The 22,257-nt window shown below is 38.8% G+C and overlaps 1 protein-coding gene across 1 annotated transcript in view; it reads right to left on the bottom strand.

Annotated features, from left to right (window-relative positions):
• Positions 1 to 16,862, bottom strand: part of LOC132238871 (low-density lipoprotein receptor-related protein 1B-like) — a 339,298-nt gene extending 322,436 nt beyond the window's left edge. The window contains exon 1 of the mRNA XM_059704884.1: positions 16,288 to 16,862. Within this exon, the coding sequence (XP_059560867.1) occupies positions 16,288 to 16,468 (181 nt within the window). The 5' untranslated portion in view covers positions 16,469 to 16,862. The remainder of the gene's footprint in view (positions 1 to 16,287) is intronic.
• Positions 16,863 to 22,257: the final 5,395 nt, after the last annotated feature.

Below are 22,257 nucleotides of genomic sequence, written 5' to 3'. Positions count from 1 at the left end.
CTTAGATGACTTTTGGTGGCATGTCCCTATCCCAAGTCTCTGTTTATCACTACTGACTCTCTTCTGAGTCATTAAGACTTTTCTCTATACCTGCTTTCTCCCTTTATTCTGCCTTTATGTCCCAAAGGGCGGGGGGAGGGGGGAGTTGTGGAGGCTAAGATCCAGTGCACTGTTTGTTTGAATTCACCTTGGTCTCCTTCTCCCAAAGCCATGACCTGCAACAATAATGCACTCCAAATTTCAGGGCCTTCTGCTCAGCTCTCTAGGGCCACCTTTTGTCTGCAATGCACCAAGTAAAATGTCTTTTCACTGTTACCCAGTGCAACTTTCTGTGGATTTCTGCAACTAAGGGGCTCTATACTGAGTCCCATGCTGACAGCCTAGTGTTAAATCTGTCAGCTCCTGTGTCTGACCCCCCCACAAGGTTATTTCTCTGTGTTTTTGTTTTGTTTTGTTTTGTTTTTATCTTGAGGGGCAAGATTTAAAAGTTAGAGCATTCGGAATAAAAATCCAAATTCCAGGCCTCCCTTGAATTATCTAAAGGTCCAGCGACCGTCAGGCCACACTCATACAAGGCCACAAACTGCTCCAGTTGAATGTCGGCCGTCCCCTTACACAGTGTGGGTGTTCTCTAACGTACATGTCACCCGGAGCTCCTTTTGACCAGCCTGGGTACTGAATGCTCTTGCGTTTGTAAAAATTCATAAAGGTCAGTCAAACTTGTCTGAGTGCCATTACTTAAAATGATGAGCAAAGAAATCTAAGCAGCCTTTTCTCTGAATCTCAGGACCTCAGAAGCCCTGGCCTACGCATTTCCCTCAGTTTAACTATAAAAGAAGCACAACCTATCATTTTCTCTTGCCTGCAAAAGGGAGGGGGGAAGGGCAGGATTCTTGTCTCAGGTTCCTTTATATGTTGTCCTCCTTTGTAAGAAAATGCTATTATCCTTACTGTATGTTGAGCTCTATTCTCACTGACACAGCGACCCTCAAGCATGGGTTTGAGACATGCCCTTAGAGCCATTACTGTTGTATTTCAAAGGGAAGAGAGCTTTGCTAATCCTCTTTGGCATTCATCTCTAAATCTTGGTGAGCTCCGGTAGCTTCAATCTCTGAAAGTTTATTTTTGACTTAAGCGATTTTCTTGCAATTGCTACGTTTGTCAGGTGCCTCGCCAGCTTAACTGTTGTCTGAATAAGTTTTGTCTGTTTTCTTTGGCTCTTCCTAGCAGGTTTTTAAGTCTGTTCCAAGGGGTCACAACATGTCCTGCCCAAATGCCTTTGATTCCGAGCATGTAGTCAGTATTTATTTTTCTCTTTACATAAAATATAAATAACTCCCTTATACTCATTTTGAACCTTTTCTCATAGTGCTTATCCTATGGAAGGGAAAAAAAAAAGCCATTCAGCAGACCTCTGTACGGTGTGAGCAGAGTCCTAGTCGGGGAACATAAATCATTCCTTGTACTCACACATATACAAGTGACCCTTCCCCTTCCTGCTGTTTTCAGTTACTCAGATTAATTTACGTATTCCCAAACTTTCTGGCACCCCTCTGCTAAAGTGCAGCAAACAAATTTACGGTGAGTTCCAAATTCAATATTAATGCAAAATCTTCCAGTCTCAAATTTCATTTTGTCTGTCATTCTGAAATTTAATAACATTTTTGGTGTTTATTTCATATTTAACTTATTTCTAGGCATTATGTTGATTTTAGTACTGAAATTTTGGGAACCAAATTATTATAGGCGCTTTAAGGCAACATGAATGAAAAATGAACTGAACTCAAAGTCACAGGCAAATTCAATTTCTGTACAGGCATCTTGCAAATGTCTGCTAAATCACTTGTAAGCTCTTTATACAACAAATAAATTGGTTGAGATCTTTAACTTTAGTAGCTTATTTAAGTATTTCTAAAACTTTAAATTCCTGAGCTTTAAATCTCTTCATTTTCACCTAATGTCAGCTTGGTATATGTCTTCCTTTCTTAAATCTAAAAACATAACATGTTTGAAAACTAAGAAAGCAAGTTAGGTAATCTTTTAAAACAGTACTTGTATTGATCATGTAGCCTTTTCAAGGTAATTTCTCTGGATGCCGTGAAATATTTCCTCCACAATGCTGCTGCTCCAGGTATAAAATAAATAATATCAAAAATGGTTGATGTTTGGCATGAGACGGCCTATAAACTGAAAAAGAAACTGAGTGAGAATATTTTGGGGGCTAAATCTGTACATTGGAATGCAGATTTGAATATCAAATTTTGAAACTAAAGTTGACTTTTTATCAAAGTACATAACAGAAGAGAGAGCTGAGAGAGAAAAGGAGCAATAAATAAATAAATAAATAAATAAATAAATAAATAAATAAATAAATGGAACCAAATCCCAAATAATCGGCAAATAACTTAGGACCTGAAGTAACCCATTCAGCTTAATAGTAAACATATTTCCCTCAAAAACTTCATTGCTTTCTTCTTTCTCACAAATTCTCTGGGCTCTGGTACTTTTTTCTCTTACAATAGTTTTATAGAGCCTCGCTCCTCTCATTCTCTACTTACTTTTTCCTTTTAAGACCAACAAGAACTCAATAGACCCAAATGGCTTGGTTTTGTAGCCAAAAGCAAACTTACCCTGAAACTCCAAATTCATACAATTATTAAACTAGTGTTTTATTGCTTGTTCTGGTGTTTGTGGTTTAGTTGTTTCTTCCTTCAGTCTACAAATGACATTCACTGGAAAATAGTAGTTACGATAAGATTTAGTCAGTGAATGTGTGGATAAATACAGAAGGATAAGCCAAGGGCCCTGATTGGGCAAGAGGAATACCTCTTAGCCAGGAGGCTCTCCGTTACTCATCACTACCCTATTCTTTTCTACAGTTTTCCTTGGATTTCCAGGGAGCGTAATGAATATAGCCAATAGCAGTTCTCTTATAATTTCTTCCCTTTAATCATCTATTCATAAGTGGAACTTGACTAACAGCAAACAGTTTTCTGAGGACTGGGGACAATAAAACAGAAGTTCTTCCTTGAAAACACTGATGACTTCCTCAAGAAAAACAAACAAACACAAATGTGTCTTCACATAAGCCAGTGCCTATTCCTTCTGCTGTGATACTGGCTTGGAGTGGTAGAAATCACAGAAAAATTACTGCTGCCATATTTACCAATGCTTAAAACAGTGAGTGCTTTATTTTAACTCAATCCCCAAAGAATACTGTGAGTCAGACTCTATCAATTCCATTCTGCAGAAATGGTTTGTGAACTATGGGATAATGGAGAAGACTGTACTAATAATTCTGAAATAGGGAAAAGGTGATAAGAGGTGAGCAAGATTGCAGGGTCCATGCACCTTCTATTGGGAAACATGCTTCATACAAACCCATCAGAGGTGCTGCAAAACAGAACACATTCATTTTTAAATAACCTCGTATGTTAACGCTAACCTCCAAAGAGAATAATGAGATTTTATGTCATGCCTTATCCTCCTAATATATTGAATGTTGCTGCATTCATTGTTATAAAAAATATCTTCCTAAATTAAAATTGTGAGTCACTCTTCTCCCTTTTCCTTACCTTCACTGCTACCCCCTTATTGAAACCACCAACGTCTCTCTCCAGGACAATTATCATAATCCCTTACCTGGATCACTATGTACCTTCTTGTCCTCCTCCATTCTGCAGTGAACATGATCTCTTAAATAATTAAGTTGTGTCATATCACGTCTGATTAGATATCAATTGCTGCCTATTGTAATAAGAACAAAATTCTCATTCTTCACATTGATCTGCATGGTTCTACCTAACAATTATCGCTTCATTATAACTATGCCTTTCCCCACACCTCTCTCCCAAACACAGTTCCCATCAGACACACAGACCTTCTATCTTTCTCTAAAATGACAAATTCATAGCTTCCTCTCAAGGGTGAGTATTGAAAGCTCCTCCTTCAGAAGTACGCACAGCTTGTTTTGCTCCCTCTTATCACTGTTGTCTCAGCAAATGTCACCCTTCTCAAAAAGGCCTTCTGTGACTACAACCATCAATCCTCAGACCAGTCTCTCAATTACATTACATTCTTTTTCTTTCTTCTTAGCACAAGATACTACTTACTAGTTTATTTTTTTGGTTTATTGTCTGCCTCATCTCACATGAAAATGTAAGCCCCTTCAGGCCAATTTCCTTGTCCAACTTGCTCACTTGCTTCATTCGCAACACCTAGAACAGCACCCAATAGATATTTACTCAACTTTGTCCAATGGGTAAAAAAATCAATGAATGGCTGCCAACCACAAAGATTGCTTTAGAGATCATATAATTTTAGTAAGAAAAAGTTGTTAAAAAAGTTAAAGCATCCTGAAAATGTAAGAGATATTTGCTGCTATTAGCAATATATATTCAATTAATGGTATAAATCAATAATGGCTATTTATATAATGCATTATATGCTGCAGTGTGTTTTCACATACATTATGTTCCTTGTAATCATGGAAGGTGTTAAGAACACTGCTATGTCTCTCTTTTCAGAGCTGGTTGGAATAGTTTTCTATAAAGTTATGGAGGGGTTTTCACAGGCATCCAGAAAAAATACACACAAGATAAAATTCTTATGCCTTTCATAACCTTATGTTCTCTCAGCAATGAGAACAACAAGGGAAGCGGACAAAGTGCTAAGATTTTGATACTTAATTTTATCAGAACTAATTTCAAAAAGTTGACAGTCATTAGCAAGTGTAAACAGGAAGAAAACACCCTAGTAAGGGAAAGAACTATAGAATAGAAAGTAATCCTAAAATGGACAGAAGTAAAATGGTTGTTTTAAGTGTCCCTCTTTTTAATGTTGGTCAATGTTAGATAGACACGGTATTCTCTCCCAAGTAAGAACTATATGCCACTAGTACACTAGTATTATGGGCCCTTAACCTGGTACTGGTGAACTGCTAGCCAGCTTTTGTGTTAAAACGACAATATAAAAACTCAGCAGGAGGACCTAAATTCTGAGTTAGCGATTCTATCTATAAATCTTACTTATTTTTTAATGAAAATCTCAGAAATACAGTTCCCATTAGACATGATCTGTAATACCTTCTCCTGATGAGGTGAAAATCTCACCCATGAACTAACATCATTTTAACTATACTTAATTTTTTAAAATACTTTTATTGATTTCAGGGAGAGGATGGGAGAGAGAGAGAGGGATAGAAACGTCAACTATGAGAGAATCATGGATTTCTTGCCTCCTGCATGTCCCCTCCTGGGATAGAGCCCACAACCTGGACCAGAACTTAATATTAATAGAGCTAAATAAAGTAAAATATTTTAATGACACATATTTGCTATTTTAACATTTTATACTGATAAAATATACCATTAAAAGCTTTAGAAAAATGCACACAAGTTTTGAGATAATCTAAAAACCAAACACTTTTTAAATCTCTAGAATTTATATTTTACAAAAGTGTGAGGTTTCCTAATTGCCTCAGTTACTTGATCTGTGTGGATTGAAGCATAAGTAAATTCTTAGTGTGAATGTTCTCTCTCTTAGACTCTTTGTCCTTCCTCTCCTTATATATCCTAATTTCTAAAGATAACTGATCATTCTAAACCCATTTCTGTTATTAGCCTTCTACCTACAGTTTCGCTTTTTTTGCAAGTATATTAAAATACCCTAGGAACACTCAAAGCAAGCAACCACAACTAAGTTTTCCTTCCCTCTCCCCTGTCCTATTTTTAGTTTTCTTTTTCTCATTTTAAGAAAAAGGGCTAAGATGACAAATTGTCATTAAAGAAAAACTCAGCGGTAGAAAAATTCTTAAGGAATTATGTATGCGTATTTCTAAAGTTCAGCTGTCTTGGAAGTCTTGAAGATGTCAATGCAATGTGGGAAAGTTAGGAAGAAGTTTCCTATTGATTGTAAGAATAAGACAAGAGATGATCTGTGGGACCTTGATCTTGCCTAAAGAAGAAACGTATTTCAACTAAAATGAGGTCGCGTTTCAACAATACTTGTCTTTGGTCTGAAGACTAAGCCAGCCAGGACAATGAGGTGCATGCAACTCCGGAAGAGATGTCCGACTGTTAATAAGAATGCGTTGTGAGATAAAATGTAATGCCGGTATCTTAGCAAGGCCACCGCTCTTATCTTCTTCAAGAAATTTCTGTTTTTCATTTTTTTTCTTTCTTAACAAAATTAGAAAGACTCTCATATGAAAAACTACTTTCCCAACTCCTTTTCTGTAAAAGACATAGTTATAATATTCACATTATAAAAGGGAACTTTTGCCCTGACTGGTTTGGCTCAATGGATAGAGCGTCGGCCTGCAGACTGAAGGGTCCCAAGTTCGATTCCAGTCAAGGGTATGTACCTTGGTTGCGGGCACATCCCTAGTACGGGGTGTGCAGGAGGCAGCTGATCTATGTTTCTCTCTCATCAATGTTTCTAACTCTCTATACCTCTCCCTTCCTCTCTATAAAAAAATCAATAAAAAAAGGAAACTTTTATATATACACTAGAGGCCCGGTGCACAAAAATTTGTGCACTTGCAGGGGGGGTGTGCCTCAGCCCGGTCTGCGCTCATTCACAGTCCAGGACCCCTTGGGGGATGTCCATCTGTCAACTTAGGCCCACTCCCCGAGGGATCAGGCCTAAGCTTGAAGTCAGACACCCTTCTGGCAGCCAGGGGGATGTCCGACTAAAGCAGGGGTCCTCAAACTATGCCCCATGGGCCACATGCAAATAAAAATATTGTATTTGTTCCCATTTTGGTTTTTTTTTACTTAAAATAAGATATGTGCAGTGTGCATAGGAATTTGTTCATAGTTTTTTTTTTAAACTATAGTCCAGCCCTCCAACGGTCTGAGGGAAAGTGAACTGGCCCCCTGTTTAAAAAGTTTGAGGACCCCTGGACTAAAGGCTTAGGCCCCCAAGGGATCGGGTCTAAACTGTTAGTTGGACATTCTTAGTGCTGCCACGGAGGTGGGCGAGGCTCCTGCCACCACCTCTGCACTGGCCAGCCATGAGCCAGCTTCTGGCTGAGTGGCACTCCCCATATGGAAGTGCACTGACCACCAGGGGGCAGCTCCTGCATTGAGCATCAGCCCCCTGGTTGCCAGTGTGCATCATAGCAACCAGTCATTCTGCAGTTCAGTCAATGTGCATATTAGCCTTTTATTATTATTATATAGGATGTCCCTATTTCCCCCCTTTTGCCTCCTCTACCCAGCTCTTGCCCCCCACTTCTCTCTGGCCATCACCATGCTGTTGTCTGTGTCCATGGGTTGTGCATATATTTTTTTTGGCTAATCCCTTCTTTAAATTCACTTCTTTAAATTTGTATTTTCAGATAAGTGCTTATAACTGCACTATTATATATTTTCTATTATATCATTTAGAATTAAGATATTTTTTAATTGAACCCTTGTAAATTTTAGCACAATTTAATAGATTATGCTAGAAGCAATTAGGAGATTTTTCATGTAATGCAAATACATTTCAATTAATATTTTATTAATTTTTAATGTTTTAATATTTTAATTTGAAATAATCTCATACATGTAAAAAGAACTATAAAATACTACAGCATATTATATGTTCCCTTCACCCAATTTCTTAGGTGTTAATAATTTAAACATAACCATTATACAACTAACAAAATTTGGAATATATTTTTCTTATAATCTCTTTAATGTTACTTAATCCAGTTACTTTGTTTTTGTTAATCTTCACCCAAGGATATTTTTCCATTGAATTTTAGAGAGAGTGAAGGGAAAGGGAAAGACACATTGATTGGTGGCCTCCTGCACATGCTCTGATAGGGACTGGGGATCAAGCCAGCAGCTGAGGTACATGCCCTTGACTGGAATCAAACCTGGGACCCTTCAGTCCATGGGCTAATGCTCTATCCACTGAGCAAAACAGGTTTCAGCTTAATTCATTTGCTTTTAATCTATATGTGTCTTTATATTTAAAGTGGGTTTTGTTTTTGATTCACCCTCATAATCTGTCTTTTAATTGGTGCATTTATGCCACTGACTTTCAGAGTGCTTACTGATAGAGTTACTGCCATATCAGGCAGCTTCTGGGGCCAGCCTGCCGCCCGGGATCAGATCCGATCCTGGGCAGCAGGCGGCTTCTGGGGCTTCTGGGGTGGGGCTGCCTTGCCGCCCGGGACCCACCGATGAGCGTGTCCCTGGTGGCAAGGCGGGGCCAGCTCCTGGGGGTGGCCCTGCCCTGGATGGCAGCACGCTGGTGGCTCGCGCTGTCCCGCCCTGCCTGCAGTATGCAAATTAGCCGCCATCTTGGTTGGTGGTTAATTTGCATATCGCTCTTATTAGCCAATGGGAGGCGTAGCAAAAGTACGGCCAATTATCATGTTTGTCTATTATTAGATAGGATGACTATATCCAAGCTTATAGCTGAGAAAAATAAGACTAAACAGATGACATTACAGTAAGAATTCATTAATTAAAATTACGTTTCATTGTTTCTGTAGTAAAGACACCTTTAACCACTGTTATATATTTACAGCTATTTGGAATATTTGAAAAAATGTAGATGATATATAATTATTTCACAAATATGAGTGGCCAAGTCATTGAACAATATAAGTAACATAAGCATTACCAACCTAAAAATTAGCCTTTTGCTCTGATAATACAAGAATCTGACCTACTGAGAAATCAGCAATAAATGAATGGGCCCATTTATCTAATGATGGCATTGCATTTTTAAAAACCTATAACTGCACAGAGAATTGCAGACTAAAACTAAGTTGAGGTAATCACATGAGAAAGTTGTTAGGGTCATGTTGGAAAGCACACTAACTCCTGTTGTCTGTGTTATCACTGAAATGATTCCCTCTGTCTAGCCCAGCTGTGGGCAAACTACGGCCCGCGGGCCGGATCCGGCCCGTTTGAAATGAATAAAACTATTGAAAAAAAAGACCGTACCCTTTTATGTAATGATGTTTACTTTGAATTTATATTAGTTCACACAAACACTCCATCCATGCTTTTGTTCCGGCCCTCCGGTCCAGTTTAAGAACCCATTGTGGCCCTCGAGTCAAAAAGTTTGCCCACCCCTGGTCTAGCCTGTAAGGAGGGAATGTCTTGACTTTGAAACAACACTTTGGAATGTGTTTTAACTTTTAAAAGTATTTTATAAAATGAGAAAACAACAAATCTTAATTTCAATAAAGTAATCTTTGAGCATGAATAAATTCAGAGCATGTATGCATTTGTATTATTTTTAAAATAGTTTTATTGATTTTTATAGAGAGAGGGAGAGGGTGAGGGAGAGGGTGAGGGAGAGGAAGAGGGAGGGGGAGGGGGAGGGGGAGGGGTGGGGGAGAGAGGGAGAAACATCAATGTGAGAAGACATCAATCATCTGCCTCCTGCTTGCCCAGTAACAGGGCCTGAGCTCCAAACCAGACATGTGCCCTAACTGGGAACCCACCAAACCTTAGATGCTTGGGATTATGCCCAACCAACTGAGCCACACAGGCCAGGGCTGTATTCATATTCTAGTGGTGCTTTAAATTCTTAGGCTACTCCAGGATATCAATATATAATTGCTACCAAATATATTTAATGTGCCTGTTATTATAGACACAATGGAAAAGGCACATATGATTTACTCTATAAAGTATAGATAAAAGTGTTATACGTAAGTCTTTCAGGGAAATACGCTATTATTTTTTTACCATAAAACTCAACTAATGGGTTTTTAACGCAAGATCAGTTTAACTGTTACCAGTTCTTACTGGCTACTCTCTAATAGTTTAGTTCCCCTTCAGTTACTACTCAATTTCCTTAATTATTAGTCTGGAAGCTTAGTCAGAATAATTGGGTTTCTATACAGATAGCCTAAATCAATAGGATGGAGAGAAACTATATTTTGGTATCATTGAATTGAGAACAGTGTAATAAATAAAACATATTTTCTAACTCAGCCTTCTAGTTATGCCAAGCGGGAAAGGGAGGCCACCTAATCATTTATGAAGAGAAAATATAGATCTAAAATTGTGACAGCAGTTTATAGCAGAAAAACATCTAATGAAAAATATATATAAATTTTGAAGATCTAAGTTTGCTTGTTCTGATGTGTTGTAAAATCTTCCTCTTTTTATAATATAGAGGGTTCTGAGGTACTTGGAGAGGTTACCATTTATTCAAGTGAGAAAGCACAGTAGAGTGAGAACGGTGAGTAAATATTATGGCAAGCACAGTACTTTCCAAAGCAAGTGAAGTAAATATATTCATTGGCACGCATGTAAATTAGTCCAAAAAGTAACTTTTGAAAAACTCAAATTAATTTTTTAGAGATATGTTCATGCATTTGTATTTAATATTCAAATAGTTGAACTTTTTTTTTTTCCAAGGAATTAAAAAGCTCAAAATATCACCTTCCAAAATAGAGTAACTGGAGAATGTCTGCAACGGCTGAAGATGGTAAGATTTGTGATTGCTATGCTCCAATTTCACTGCTATGCCTCTGGTTAATGGGTTGCTGTATAGGTTAAATTGGGAGACTAACAATCCATATGAAAATGTAAGGTAGCTCCACAGAGGATAAAAGGTATCATGACTCTTCTCTGTTTGGTTGGTAGTAGATTAATCTTGTCCTCCCTTTCCTACCAAACAAACAAACAAAACCCCCAAGTCTTGATGTTTGCACTTTCTGTACAACAGGGCAGTTTGCCATTATGCTTAGATTAAATGTGGGGAGCTAGATTTCTTCAGAGAATGTAAGAATAGTGTATGAACTACCTAAAGTAAACATGACTATTTTCTGGCAGAAGTTTGGTCCAACATAGATTCTGATTAACTGATTGTAAGAGTCTGCAAACTTTGCTTCAGTATTCTAGCTATGAAAAACACTGTTTCAAAGTATAAGCATTGGTTCATTATAATCACAGGCATTTCAAACACAAATGCATTTTGACATCTATTTCTTCCACTATCAGATTCTATTACAACAAAATATTTATTATATTTGAAATGAATTCAGCAGAATAGTGCATGCTGGAAGTTGAAAAATAACTCTTAACAGTTTCTTCATTTCGTATTTTTGTCAAGGAAGAAGTAATCACAAAAGTAGATATATATAGTCTTACTTTTTGTGGGGAGGGGTTGTTTATTGTCTTACACTTTGAAAAACAAACGTTTATTTTAAAAATCTCCAATTTTCAGGCTAAATTCATGTTTTTATAGATATTTTTTCTGAAGTAGCCATTTTTAAGGAGATTACATATGTATATTTATATATACTATACATATATATTTATATTTATATACACACACACTAGGTTGGTTCCATTTACTATGAAATTAGTTTAATTAATCACATGTTCGTACAGTCATGTTTAAGTTTCAGTACTAATTCTACTTTCTTGAATGAATCTATCTAGAACGAAGATACGTTTCCTTTGTACAGGAATTGTTTTGACAGACCACCACAGAAGATAGAGAAATCAATCAATACATCTAGTTGGTACTTTTTACTACACAGAATCCTTATAACTAGGAAGGATTTTTAAAAATGTGAGGGCACATTTTATAAAAGATGTAAAAATTAATAGCAAAATCATGAAAAAAAATCTGGATCGTAGTCACTTAGAGAACAAAGGGAAGATATAGATACCTCTCATGATGTGGTAGAAGACCAAGTCATGTTTAGTCCATGTGACTTTATTTTGATTTATTTTTAATTGAATGTAGTGGGGTGACATAGGTTAATAAAAGTATATAGGCTTCAGGTGTACAATTGTATATTACACCATCTGTATATTTCATTGTGTTCATCGCCCCAAAGCAAGTCCTTCCATCACTTTTAACCCCCCCCGCAAGTCCTCTCTTACCTCACCCCCCTTTTGGTTTAGTAATCACCATACTGTCATCAGTGTCTATGAGTTTTGGTTTTATGCTTCTGTGTGTTTTTTCTTAATCCTTTCACCTTTTTCTCCCGTCTCCCAACCCCTCCCCCTGCCCTTAGCTGTCAGTCTGCTGCTCTCTGTATCAATGAGTCTATTTTAATTTTATTTGTTACTTAATTTTGTTTATTAGGTTTTACATATGAGTGAAATCATACGGTACTTGTCTCTTCTGCCTGGCTTAATTCACTTAGCATAATAGTCTCCAGGTCCATCCATGCTGTTGCAAAAGGTAAGATTTCCTCCTTTTGCTGGCTGAGTATTATTCCATCACGTAAATGTTCCACAGCTTTTTTTAGCCACTCATCTGCTAATGGGCACTTGGGCTGTTTCTAAATCTTGGCTATTATAAATAATGCTGCAATGAACATAGGGCTGCATATATTCTTTCAAATTAGTGTTTTGGGATTCTTCAGATATATTCCCAGAAGTGGAATCGGCAACTCATTAGGAAGTTTCATTTTTAATTTTTTGAGGTAACTCCATACTGCTTTCCACGGTGGCTGCACCAACCTGCACTCCCACCAACAGTGCACAAGGGTTCCCTTTTCTCCACATCCCCACCAATACTTGTTTGTTGACTTATTGATGATAGCCATTCTGACAGTTGTGAGGTTAAATGGAACTTATCTTTATTGTACACCCAAAGCTCCAAAAAGAAATTGATAAGGCAAGTAGCAAGAAACTGAAGTCCTGGATTCAAGACATTTGGAAACTAAAAGTTTCTGCATGTCTCCACTGTGACTGACAAGTAATATCAATTTCTTAAGTATATATTAACTATATCATTCATCCCCCACTCTTTCTAAGATTTTTTTACATCCAATTAAAAAAATCACTTCCATCTTAATGATTCGAGCATAGTTAACATTTAAGTTTTCTGCAACACTTTCTTATGTCTTCTCATACTTAGAGTTTAATTATATCCAGCCTCGCATTGATGGAAGTCTCTTCAAATTACTTTACACTGCAAACATTTTCATAAGAGACTTATTATGAAATCAGAAGAAATGATTTATTTTAAGAAATTATCATTTTGCCTAAGGACACTTTAATCTCTTCCCTAAGAAACAGTCATTTGAATTTGGCCTCTTCCTAAAGTCATTTGGCTGTCTCCCCACTCCTCTTTCCTTCCCTTGGTCTGTTTCTGAAATTCATTCTTTTCTCTTGTTTTAACACATTAGATTTCTTCTTCATTTTCTCACTGTCTCCTTTCCGTGTTACCAGTGTCGATTTGAGAGAGATCTCAAAGACATCTCTTCAAAAGCGATCTCTTCAAAGAGACCTCTTCTAAACAAAACTTCTATGATATTTCTGGATATAAAGAGACAAGGATTGCAGTTCACTCTTCTTTCAAGAGAGAAAAATTAAGATTTTTACATACATCTGATTGCCATTTTTAGATAATTTTATAGATATACATATTTAAATGATTATAAGACCAGGAACTTTTATTACTTGTAAATATGTCTCCACATCTTGTAAGACTCAGGAATTTAAGAATTCAATAGCTCATCCCCCTCTTATCAGAAAATTTAACAATTTAAAATATGTTTCTTTTTAAGTCTTACTCCTTCTCAAACCATACTCCAATATGACATGGCATTGTTACATAACTTATTGGTTGATCCTAAGTGAATAAGATTTATCCTCCGCTTTTGCTGTTAAGAGTTACAAAGATGTTTCCTTTTTCAGATGGGATAAAATCTAATAAGAACTGACATGTACATTAGCTTAACCCTACATTAAAATCAGTATTAAACTAAAAAAAATTAACAATATAGAATTAAAGGACAAGTGGATGTGTATAAACTGAATAGAAGCATACAAGTTATTTTTCTGTTTTTAAAATTGTTTGCATTGATACTTAAAAACATACTCAGGAAAGAGCAACACAGGTAGAGAGTAGTACAACCATTTCTATTGAGTCCACACAGCTAAGAAGCTACCCATTACTCAAGATGTGTTTGGAGAACCTGAAAGTGATTTCTCATTTTCTGGCATGAATCTCTAACTCTCGCATTAGAAAACACACCTGTATAATTCACATGCCTCTTTTATTCTTCAAGGACAATTGACACGAGCCTGTGCAAAAGCTAACCTCTTTTTTGAATGTACTAGTACATTCCTATATCTTGTTCAGCATGTCATGAAGAAGTTTGTCATAATGCAGCACCACTTTCTTTTCTAACTTTCAACAAAATTTCATATCATTTTTCCTTTTGTACAAATAAGACCCATCCTTTTCACTTTTGGTAACTAGCTGTGACAATTTTAGGTCTTTTCTCACAGTTTTGAAAGTTGTGTTTAGCATATATATATATATATATATATATATATATATATATATATATATATATGAGAGTTGGTCTACAACTGATTTTACGTGTGCCACCTGACATAAGTACCTCTTATGCCGACAGGGTGATACAACATGACACTATTTCAGTTTAAGGAAAAAAGTAACCACCCTTTTCCATGTGTCCTGCTTGTATAATAGATGACAGCCCCCACCCCTTCCATGGAACTAGACTGTAGTCCTTTGAGTTACTTCGTTTCCTATCTCAGAAGAAGGTTGGGGGACAACATGTTTAACTTTTTATTGTATTTAAAATCCTCTTCAGGTATTCATTCCAATCATTGTAGCAATAGCTCTATCCCTTCTAAACACCTACAAAACAACTGAGGCCTGAGCTCTAGATGAGGTCAATTTCTGGAGACTGGGGACTGGATCAGAAAAAGCCCGACAGCATAGTCTGCCAGTGCCATGACTTCGCCAGCACACAGGGCTGCACAGCTGCATTCTGCTCACCTGCTCTGGTCCAACTTCAAACATTCTTCCAAACAAGGGCTGAGAGCTCTGTGCTCCAGATCAAAGCATCATCACCATGTCCAGATAAAGCTATGGGCTTCCATTTTATCCGTATGGTTTTCACTGTTCCGTGCCAACTTCAAGGCAAGTTAAGGCAAGTTCAGAAGCTATGTGGTTAGGTGGCAATGATATGTTTAAAATATCTCGTAAATGTCAGACTGTCTGAAGGAACTCGTATTAGTTTCATTACTAGTAAAGGACATGACCTGTGTGGGTACGTTATACAGAATATCATCTGGTTGCCAACAGCAGGTTGGTTAGAAACACTACAGTTCATTCCTCTGTTTTACCCCATAACGAAGCAATAATTTCTGGTCAACTCATAATTCGCTTCATATAAGCACAGTCATCAAATCTTCCAGGGCAACATTTTGCCTCTTTGCTTGGCATTGGGATGCAGGTAGCATTCCAATCTTTCTTACTTCTCTTTGTTGTAATTAACCCCCCACCTGCATCCCCAACAAGCTGAAATATACCAGTCAATGTGAACTCATGGTAAAAAGAAACCTAGATCTATGAGACTGCTTTCACTCCCAGCAGTTAACCATTCCAATGCCAGGAACCCAAATATCTGTTCACTTTTTTTTTTTCTTGTTTGTTTTTCACGCGTGCAACTGCTCTCAATGATTATCAAACTTGCACCGGGAATCCTGGATTTCCACATCAAAAGTTTACAGAATCCAGGTTTCTTAGGCCCCCACCTCCTCTCTCCTCTGCTCTCCATACACATTCCCTTTTAAACTTCTACCATTCATCAGCTCTTATTTGGAGAAAAAGCAAGGGCAAGATGCCAGTGAGGGGTGATCAGCCCCAGGTACCACGAGCTGTATCACACACCTTCGGAATCAAAAAACAACAACAACAACAAAAAAACACAAACAAACAAAAAAGTCAAGTTCAAGTAGGTGTCTGTGTTCAAAAGCGCCCTGATAGCCCTAGCCTCTCCGCCGCCGCTGACACGGATCTCGCGGAGTCCACCCCCAGGCAGGGGCTACAGAAACCTAAGGGGCTTGGGTGGGCGCTTACGCCTCTCCACCACCCTGGGTGCAGCGGGCAAGGTAGTGAACCCAGGGCTGGGTTGAGGGAGCAGCCACCTAAGGCAGAGAATCCGGAGCCCGCAAAAGCTCGGAGCCGGGAGTCCGCGCGGAGGGAAGTCTTGGGAAAGCGAATTCTTATTCCAACATCTGCAGCGCTTGGGATGCGCGGGCAGACGCGCGCGGTCCATCCAAACACTCCCGGGCGGGGGGGCAAGTCAGGACCCGTCCACGGCCACAGGAGGAAGCCATGGGCGAGCCGAGGACTCCGGCCCCGGTTCCGAAAGCCCCCACCGCACCCCTCACCCTCCAGGAGGCCGGCGCACCGCGGCCAACCGGACCCGGGGCGCGGGGCCGCGAGGACTTAAGTTTCCCACTCACTTATCTGCAAGCATCTTCCCGCAGAAAAACCCAGAAGGAGGAAGAAAGGGGGGAGAGGTGGTCTCCTTACCTCGGTCGGCTCCCACGGTCAGCACCTTGGCGATCGGCAGTAATCCCGAGAGAGTGAGGAAGGCGAGGAGGAACTCGGACATCGCGGTCGCCCGGGAGGGAAGCCTGCGCTGGAGACGGCTCGGCGGCACCCTCGGCCCCGCGGCGGCGGCGGCTCGGAGCCCGGGAGGGAGCAGCGTCATTTACAAATGTCACTGGAAATGCTTCAGCTCCGGGAGCCCAGCCCGTCCGCCCGCTCCTGCCTGGAGCAGGATGTGGAAGGTGCACGGATGCGCGCGTGGGGGAGAGGCAGCGCGTGTGAGCGCGAGCGAGCGAGCGAGCCCGTGTGTCTTGACTTTTCAATGCAGGGTACGTCTGATCTTACATCACGCAAGAGGGGCAGGGAGCGGTGCCAGCGGAGGGGAGTGCACTGATGGATCGCCGAGGCAGCCACACACCCCTTCGTCGCCCACATCCATCACGTCTATTACTTAGTAAGAGGCATTTAACACAACAGGAAAATACCACCGCGAACGGGGAGCGCCACAAATCACGGTGATGTCGGTCTCCTTGAAGGGAAAGTAACTCCACGCTGGTTCTGTAGGGATCTGAGTCTTTAGGGAAGAGGTGGGGGAGGAGAGGAGGGGTTCTGCATTGGGCTGAGCCAGCCGGGCTCCCGGGAAGCTCCGCAGTTAACAGCCAGCTGGAGATGAGCAGCTCCAGCGCCGGGCGCTTCTCTCCGCCAAGCAGTTTTGAGCCCTTGGTTCCGTGGCAGCCTCCCTCCCGGGAAGGAAGGACAAGCCAAGTAACGGAGCTTCTCTTAGGGAGATGGTTTCCACCGCTAGACGCACAAACGCCACGCTTTGCACATTGCAGTTTTAACTTTTATGCTGAGTAGCCCCTGGGGACAAAGATGCAAAATGTAGTGACTCAGCAGAAGCAACCAAACAAGCCCCCAAAGTCACTCTGTATTGCAGGGGAAGGAAAGGTGAATGGGAAGAGATTCCCTAAGCAGGAGCCACAGAGCACGGGATGGGCAGTTTGTCTGGGAGCAGATTTCTCTCTTTAAAAGGGTACCTTAAACCGTTTTCAACATGGGAAGATTTTTTTTATTGTTGTTGCCGTGTGTGTGTGTGTGTGTGTGTGTGTGTGTGTGTGTGTGTGTGTGTTTTCCCACATAGTACAGCAGTGGTTTAAAAACTTTCCCAAACCATCCGAGGCACCAAAATGAATCAATGGGAAAAAAATTTTAAGTGATTTGAATGACCACTGAAGTTTTAAAATATGATCACCCAAGTACCTAAAATTTTAGGTAGCTGTTGAAAAATGGCTAAGGAGTTAAAAATCAGAAATCCTGAGTCGAAGGCTTATTTTTCCCTTGTAACATCAATCAATAATCCTTGCCTAAGAACAAGGTTGAAAAATGTATATAATATTTTAAGGGAAAATTATAAGAAAAAAACAAAACTAAGCAACAAGAAGATTGAAAAGCAAAGGGAAGATATTTTAAACACTTTATTCGGTTTTCTGGTTGAGACTGATAGTAGATGAATGCCAAGCTGTTTATGAGTAAAATTATCCAGAAACATCTCTGGATGCTCCTTCAAGGCCAATAAAATTAGACAGGTTCAAAGAACACTGGGGTGACTCTGAGGGACATTGCTACAAATCTGTGAATTTCACCTTTTCATACTCTGTGATTAGAAAATGTCTTCTATGCCCATTTTTACATATTTTAAATTTTCAAGTTTATTTTCCCTTGTAAGTCAAATAATTTACTATCTATAAGATGACTCCTTCCACATTTAAAAAAGATATTTTTCCTTCTAAAGTTATCATACATCTCATGTAACCTAGTCATTTTTATTTTTTTAACTAAAATATAATATGTAGAAAACTAAAGAGAAACTTTTTTCCTATTTTACTTCATATTAAAATTTCACAAACTTTGGAATGAGTGGCGGAGTTCAAATAATGTGAGGGAGGGGAGAGGAAGAGTGAGTTTTGAATGATGCACAAAGTAATAAGTATCTATTCCACAATGCACTGACCTCTGCATTCTATGAAATACTTATCCTTTCATCAGGACAAAGTGAGCAGGTATCGTTCTGATAGTATCCCATTCAATCAACTAGGAGGACAACTATTAGGTAATCCATATCCACTTAAGTCTTGACAATAAAATGAGGAGTGCTTACAAACCAGAGTTTTCTCCTTTCATACTATTTACCACCAATTACCATCATTCACCCACCCATCTCAAAAATCACAAGGAAGAGAAAAGCAGTCAGGAACAGTACAACCAGGCCAAGACTCTTCTTATGGTACCAAAAGTACCATCATTGAAAATCAGTGGCTCATTCACTTCTGCAGTCTCTGTAGCAACCCTAGATTTCACTGTCAACTCTTACAAGAGTTGCTACCTTCTAACTATGTAGTGCCTCCTAGTGAGTTAGGCAGAGTAAAAACCATGTGATATCTTTCCGATCATATGGTTGACTTTTTAACTGCTCTGAACGGAAGAAAAATAAGGATGTGTTGTCCACAAGTTGTGATCAGAATAAGAACGCAAAATAAAATTTCTTTTCAGTAATTATCAATCAAATCACCTCCTGAATAACACTTGACTGAAAATAGTGGTATAAAATAGTGGTAACAATAATGGAAGCTTGCGAATGAATGATGGGAACTTGTATTTAATGTCAACTGTAAATGATTCTCAATTTTATCAACAAAATATAATTTAGGACTTATTTTAAGAATGTGAATAGATGTTATTAACAAAGACCTGAGGGTATATAAACTGTCTACAACAATTTAGTGGCAGAAAGAATGCTTAGGTATGTACGGTGGTCACAACATATGCACTTACTGGTAAATGCATGTCAAGCAGGTTTTTAAGACAAAAATTATAATGACATTGGTTCACACCACAAAGTCATAATGATACATAATAAAGAGATTAGAAGTTAAACTTAATAGATACATATTTGTTCCAAAACTGATATAAAGGGCAGTATTAAAATAAAATTGGATAAAATTCTCCCACATCAAATCATTTGTATAATGGTGGTTCTTACTTAAAAAAAAAAAAATGGCCAAAACCGGTTTGGCTCAGTGGATAGAGCGTCAGCCTGTGGACTGAAGGGTCCCAGGTTCGATTCCGGTCGAGGGCATGTACTTGGGTTGCAGGCACGTCCCCAGTGGGGGATGTGCAGGAGGCAGCTGATCGATGTTTCTCTCTCATCGATGTTTCTAACTCTCTATCTCTCTCCCTTCCTCTCTGTGGAAAATCAATAAAATATATTAAAAAAAAATGGAAAATGACCAGTTCATCAAAAGAGATAGTTGTTTTGTTTTGTTTTATGGACATCAATGAGGTCAGTAAAGGTATAGGCCCAATTTGAGTTTTAAAATTAAATAATTTATTTCTAGGTTTTGAATGACCATCAGTTATAATGGACTATAAATAAAAGGGAAAACATAAGTATAATTTTCTATGAAATACTGCTATTTTTCATTATATATGCTTTAATAAAAAAGAAAATAAAGTTATATACGTGATTAGTTAGTGAAGAGAGAATAGCTGGAGCTACTGTTCAAATTCTGTTTGTTTCTATGGCCCATTATAATTTCTTTATTCTAATCAGAGTTATTAACACTGACAAGTTAAATAAATTAATTCATCAAACTATAGAATGTTATGAACTCTCATTGAGATAAATTAAACAAAATAGAACCAATCGTTCTTACTTTCCGTTCTAACACAACATGTGAATATTAATTGTTAGCCAGAGGTAATCTTAAACTTCCCAATTAGAGCCACACTTTATGTACATGTGATCAAATATCAGATTTCATTTCTTCTAACTTAATTACTTTCTTGTGCTGTTGGGAGGGGCATGGGGGGGCAGTTTACCATAGGGAGTAACAATCCATCCACTACCCACCTACCTGAAAGTCTCATTAGGAGCAGGGCGTGTATCTAAACAAACCAAGACTGACAGTGTGTCTCATGAAAGTGATGTGGTCAAGGAGAGTTGGCCCAAAATCAGGTTGCTAGGAGTTTCTGCAGCTGTCATTCTAAGGGCTGCTAGATTTCTTACTCCTTTCCTCACAGAAAAGTTGCCAGGCAGCAGCAGACACAGGATGAGAAAGAAGGGGATGGGGGTGGAGATTGAGAATTGTTAAAGAAACATTATCAGTGCTTTAGCATTGAAACAAAGATACTGAACAAAGCTCCTAAGAACAGAAATATACAAAACAACAACAAAACAACCTTTAGTTTCACTTTATTTATCAACCTGCAGTATTTCGATGCACATTTTTACCTTCTTTCCTTCTGAAGGGTGCTGTAACTGTGCGGTAGTATGCTGTTTCAATAGGCATATGGGGAATTTAGTTGAGATATATAGGATTTGGTGCAGCTTTAATTGCCACGATTTGCGAAGTATTAGCAGGTATGTATACCTAAAAAGAAAATGAAGAATGATGCAATTGTCTAATTAAACCTGGAAAATAAAATTATTTTCAAGCAAATTAAGTTTTACTTTTTATCTAAATCTCAGCTTATGTACTGTCAATATTGTTAGATGCTTTAAAATACATATTACAGTGAAAAGCACAACTGATAGTGAATTATAACTTTCAAAAGGTAAAAAATAAAAACTCAACGCAGATTTGATTGGTTTACATTTTCTCTGACTTTGATAAGCTTTTTTAATCTTTATTGTTGAATGTATTATTTGAGTCCCCTTTTTTCCCCATTGACCTCTTCTAACCCCCCCCCCCCCACACACACACACACACACTCCCCTCCAGGCCTTTGCCACCCTATTGTCTGTGTCCATGGGTTATGCATATATGCATACATGTTCTTTGGTTGATCTCTTCCCACCCACCCACCCACCCACCTCACCTCCCACCCCCACCTTCCCTCTGAGATTCATCAGTCAGTTCCATGCTTCCATGTCTCTGGATCTATTTTGTTCTTTCGTTTATTCTGTTCATTAGATTCCACATATGAGTGAGATCATGTGATATTTGTCTTTCTCTGACTGACTTATTCCACTTAGCATAATATTCTCCAGGTCCATGCATGCTGTCTCAAAGGGTAAGAGATCCTTCTCTTTTGCTGCTGCATAGTATTGCAGGGTGGTTTGCTAACTTTTAACAATAGAAAGGAAAGGAAGGAAAAGAGTCTGCTGATTTAGACAAACTTATCAGGCAACAATCACTTCCATAATGATGGTACAGTCTCAAGAGACAAATAGTATTTTGTTTTTTGGATTTTGGATATGTCTTCAGAAGGCACAATCAGTAATAATGCAATCCAGTCATGCGTTGGTGGAGGGAGGGTAATACAGAAATGCCTAAAACTGGTCAAATCCTGTCACTCTACTTGTGCGGAAAGAGCCCTTGAGTTTCAAGTCAGTCGCTGATTAAATGCTTGTTGGTGGCACTTTTTGACAGTCAAGATGACCTCCACATCCCCCTCTCCAGCTGCTAGAACAGGCTTAGTGTTCCATGCTGGGGCTTGTCTGTCACTGGTCCATGGCCAGCAGCACTTTGTCTGACTATGTATGCCCTTGAGTCTTTTTTCTAGCTGCCAATAGTGATCTCTATCCTTTTGGTCATCATCTTTCTGCTTCTTAATTTCTGTTAGATACTCTTAGATTGCTGGAACTGGATGGAACATTCAAATCATCCTTTCCGATATACCACATTTTACAGAGAGAAAAACTTAAAGACAGGAAAGGTGAGAACTCTGAGGCCACACATTTTTACTCAGAAACACGTCTTGAATACAGTTTTCTGACTCTACCGTATATTATTTAGTGAGCTTCATTGATGTTTCTTTAGATTTTTCATAGCTCAGAGGGGTGATCGCCCAGGGGTTTGAATTTGTTCATTCACTTAATAGCCATATATTATGTAAAAGCCACTGCACTCCGCACCATGCAAATAACTATGAAGAAAATAGACACTGCTC

The sequence above is a fragment of the Myotis daubentonii genome, chromosome 7 (assembly GCF_963259705.1).
Source record: "Myotis daubentonii chromosome 7, mMyoDau2.1, whole genome shotgun sequence".
NCBI lineage: Eukaryota > Metazoa > Chordata > Mammalia > Chiroptera > Vespertilionidae > Myotis > Myotis daubentonii.
This window is presented reverse-complemented; position numbering and strand designations above follow the sequence as displayed.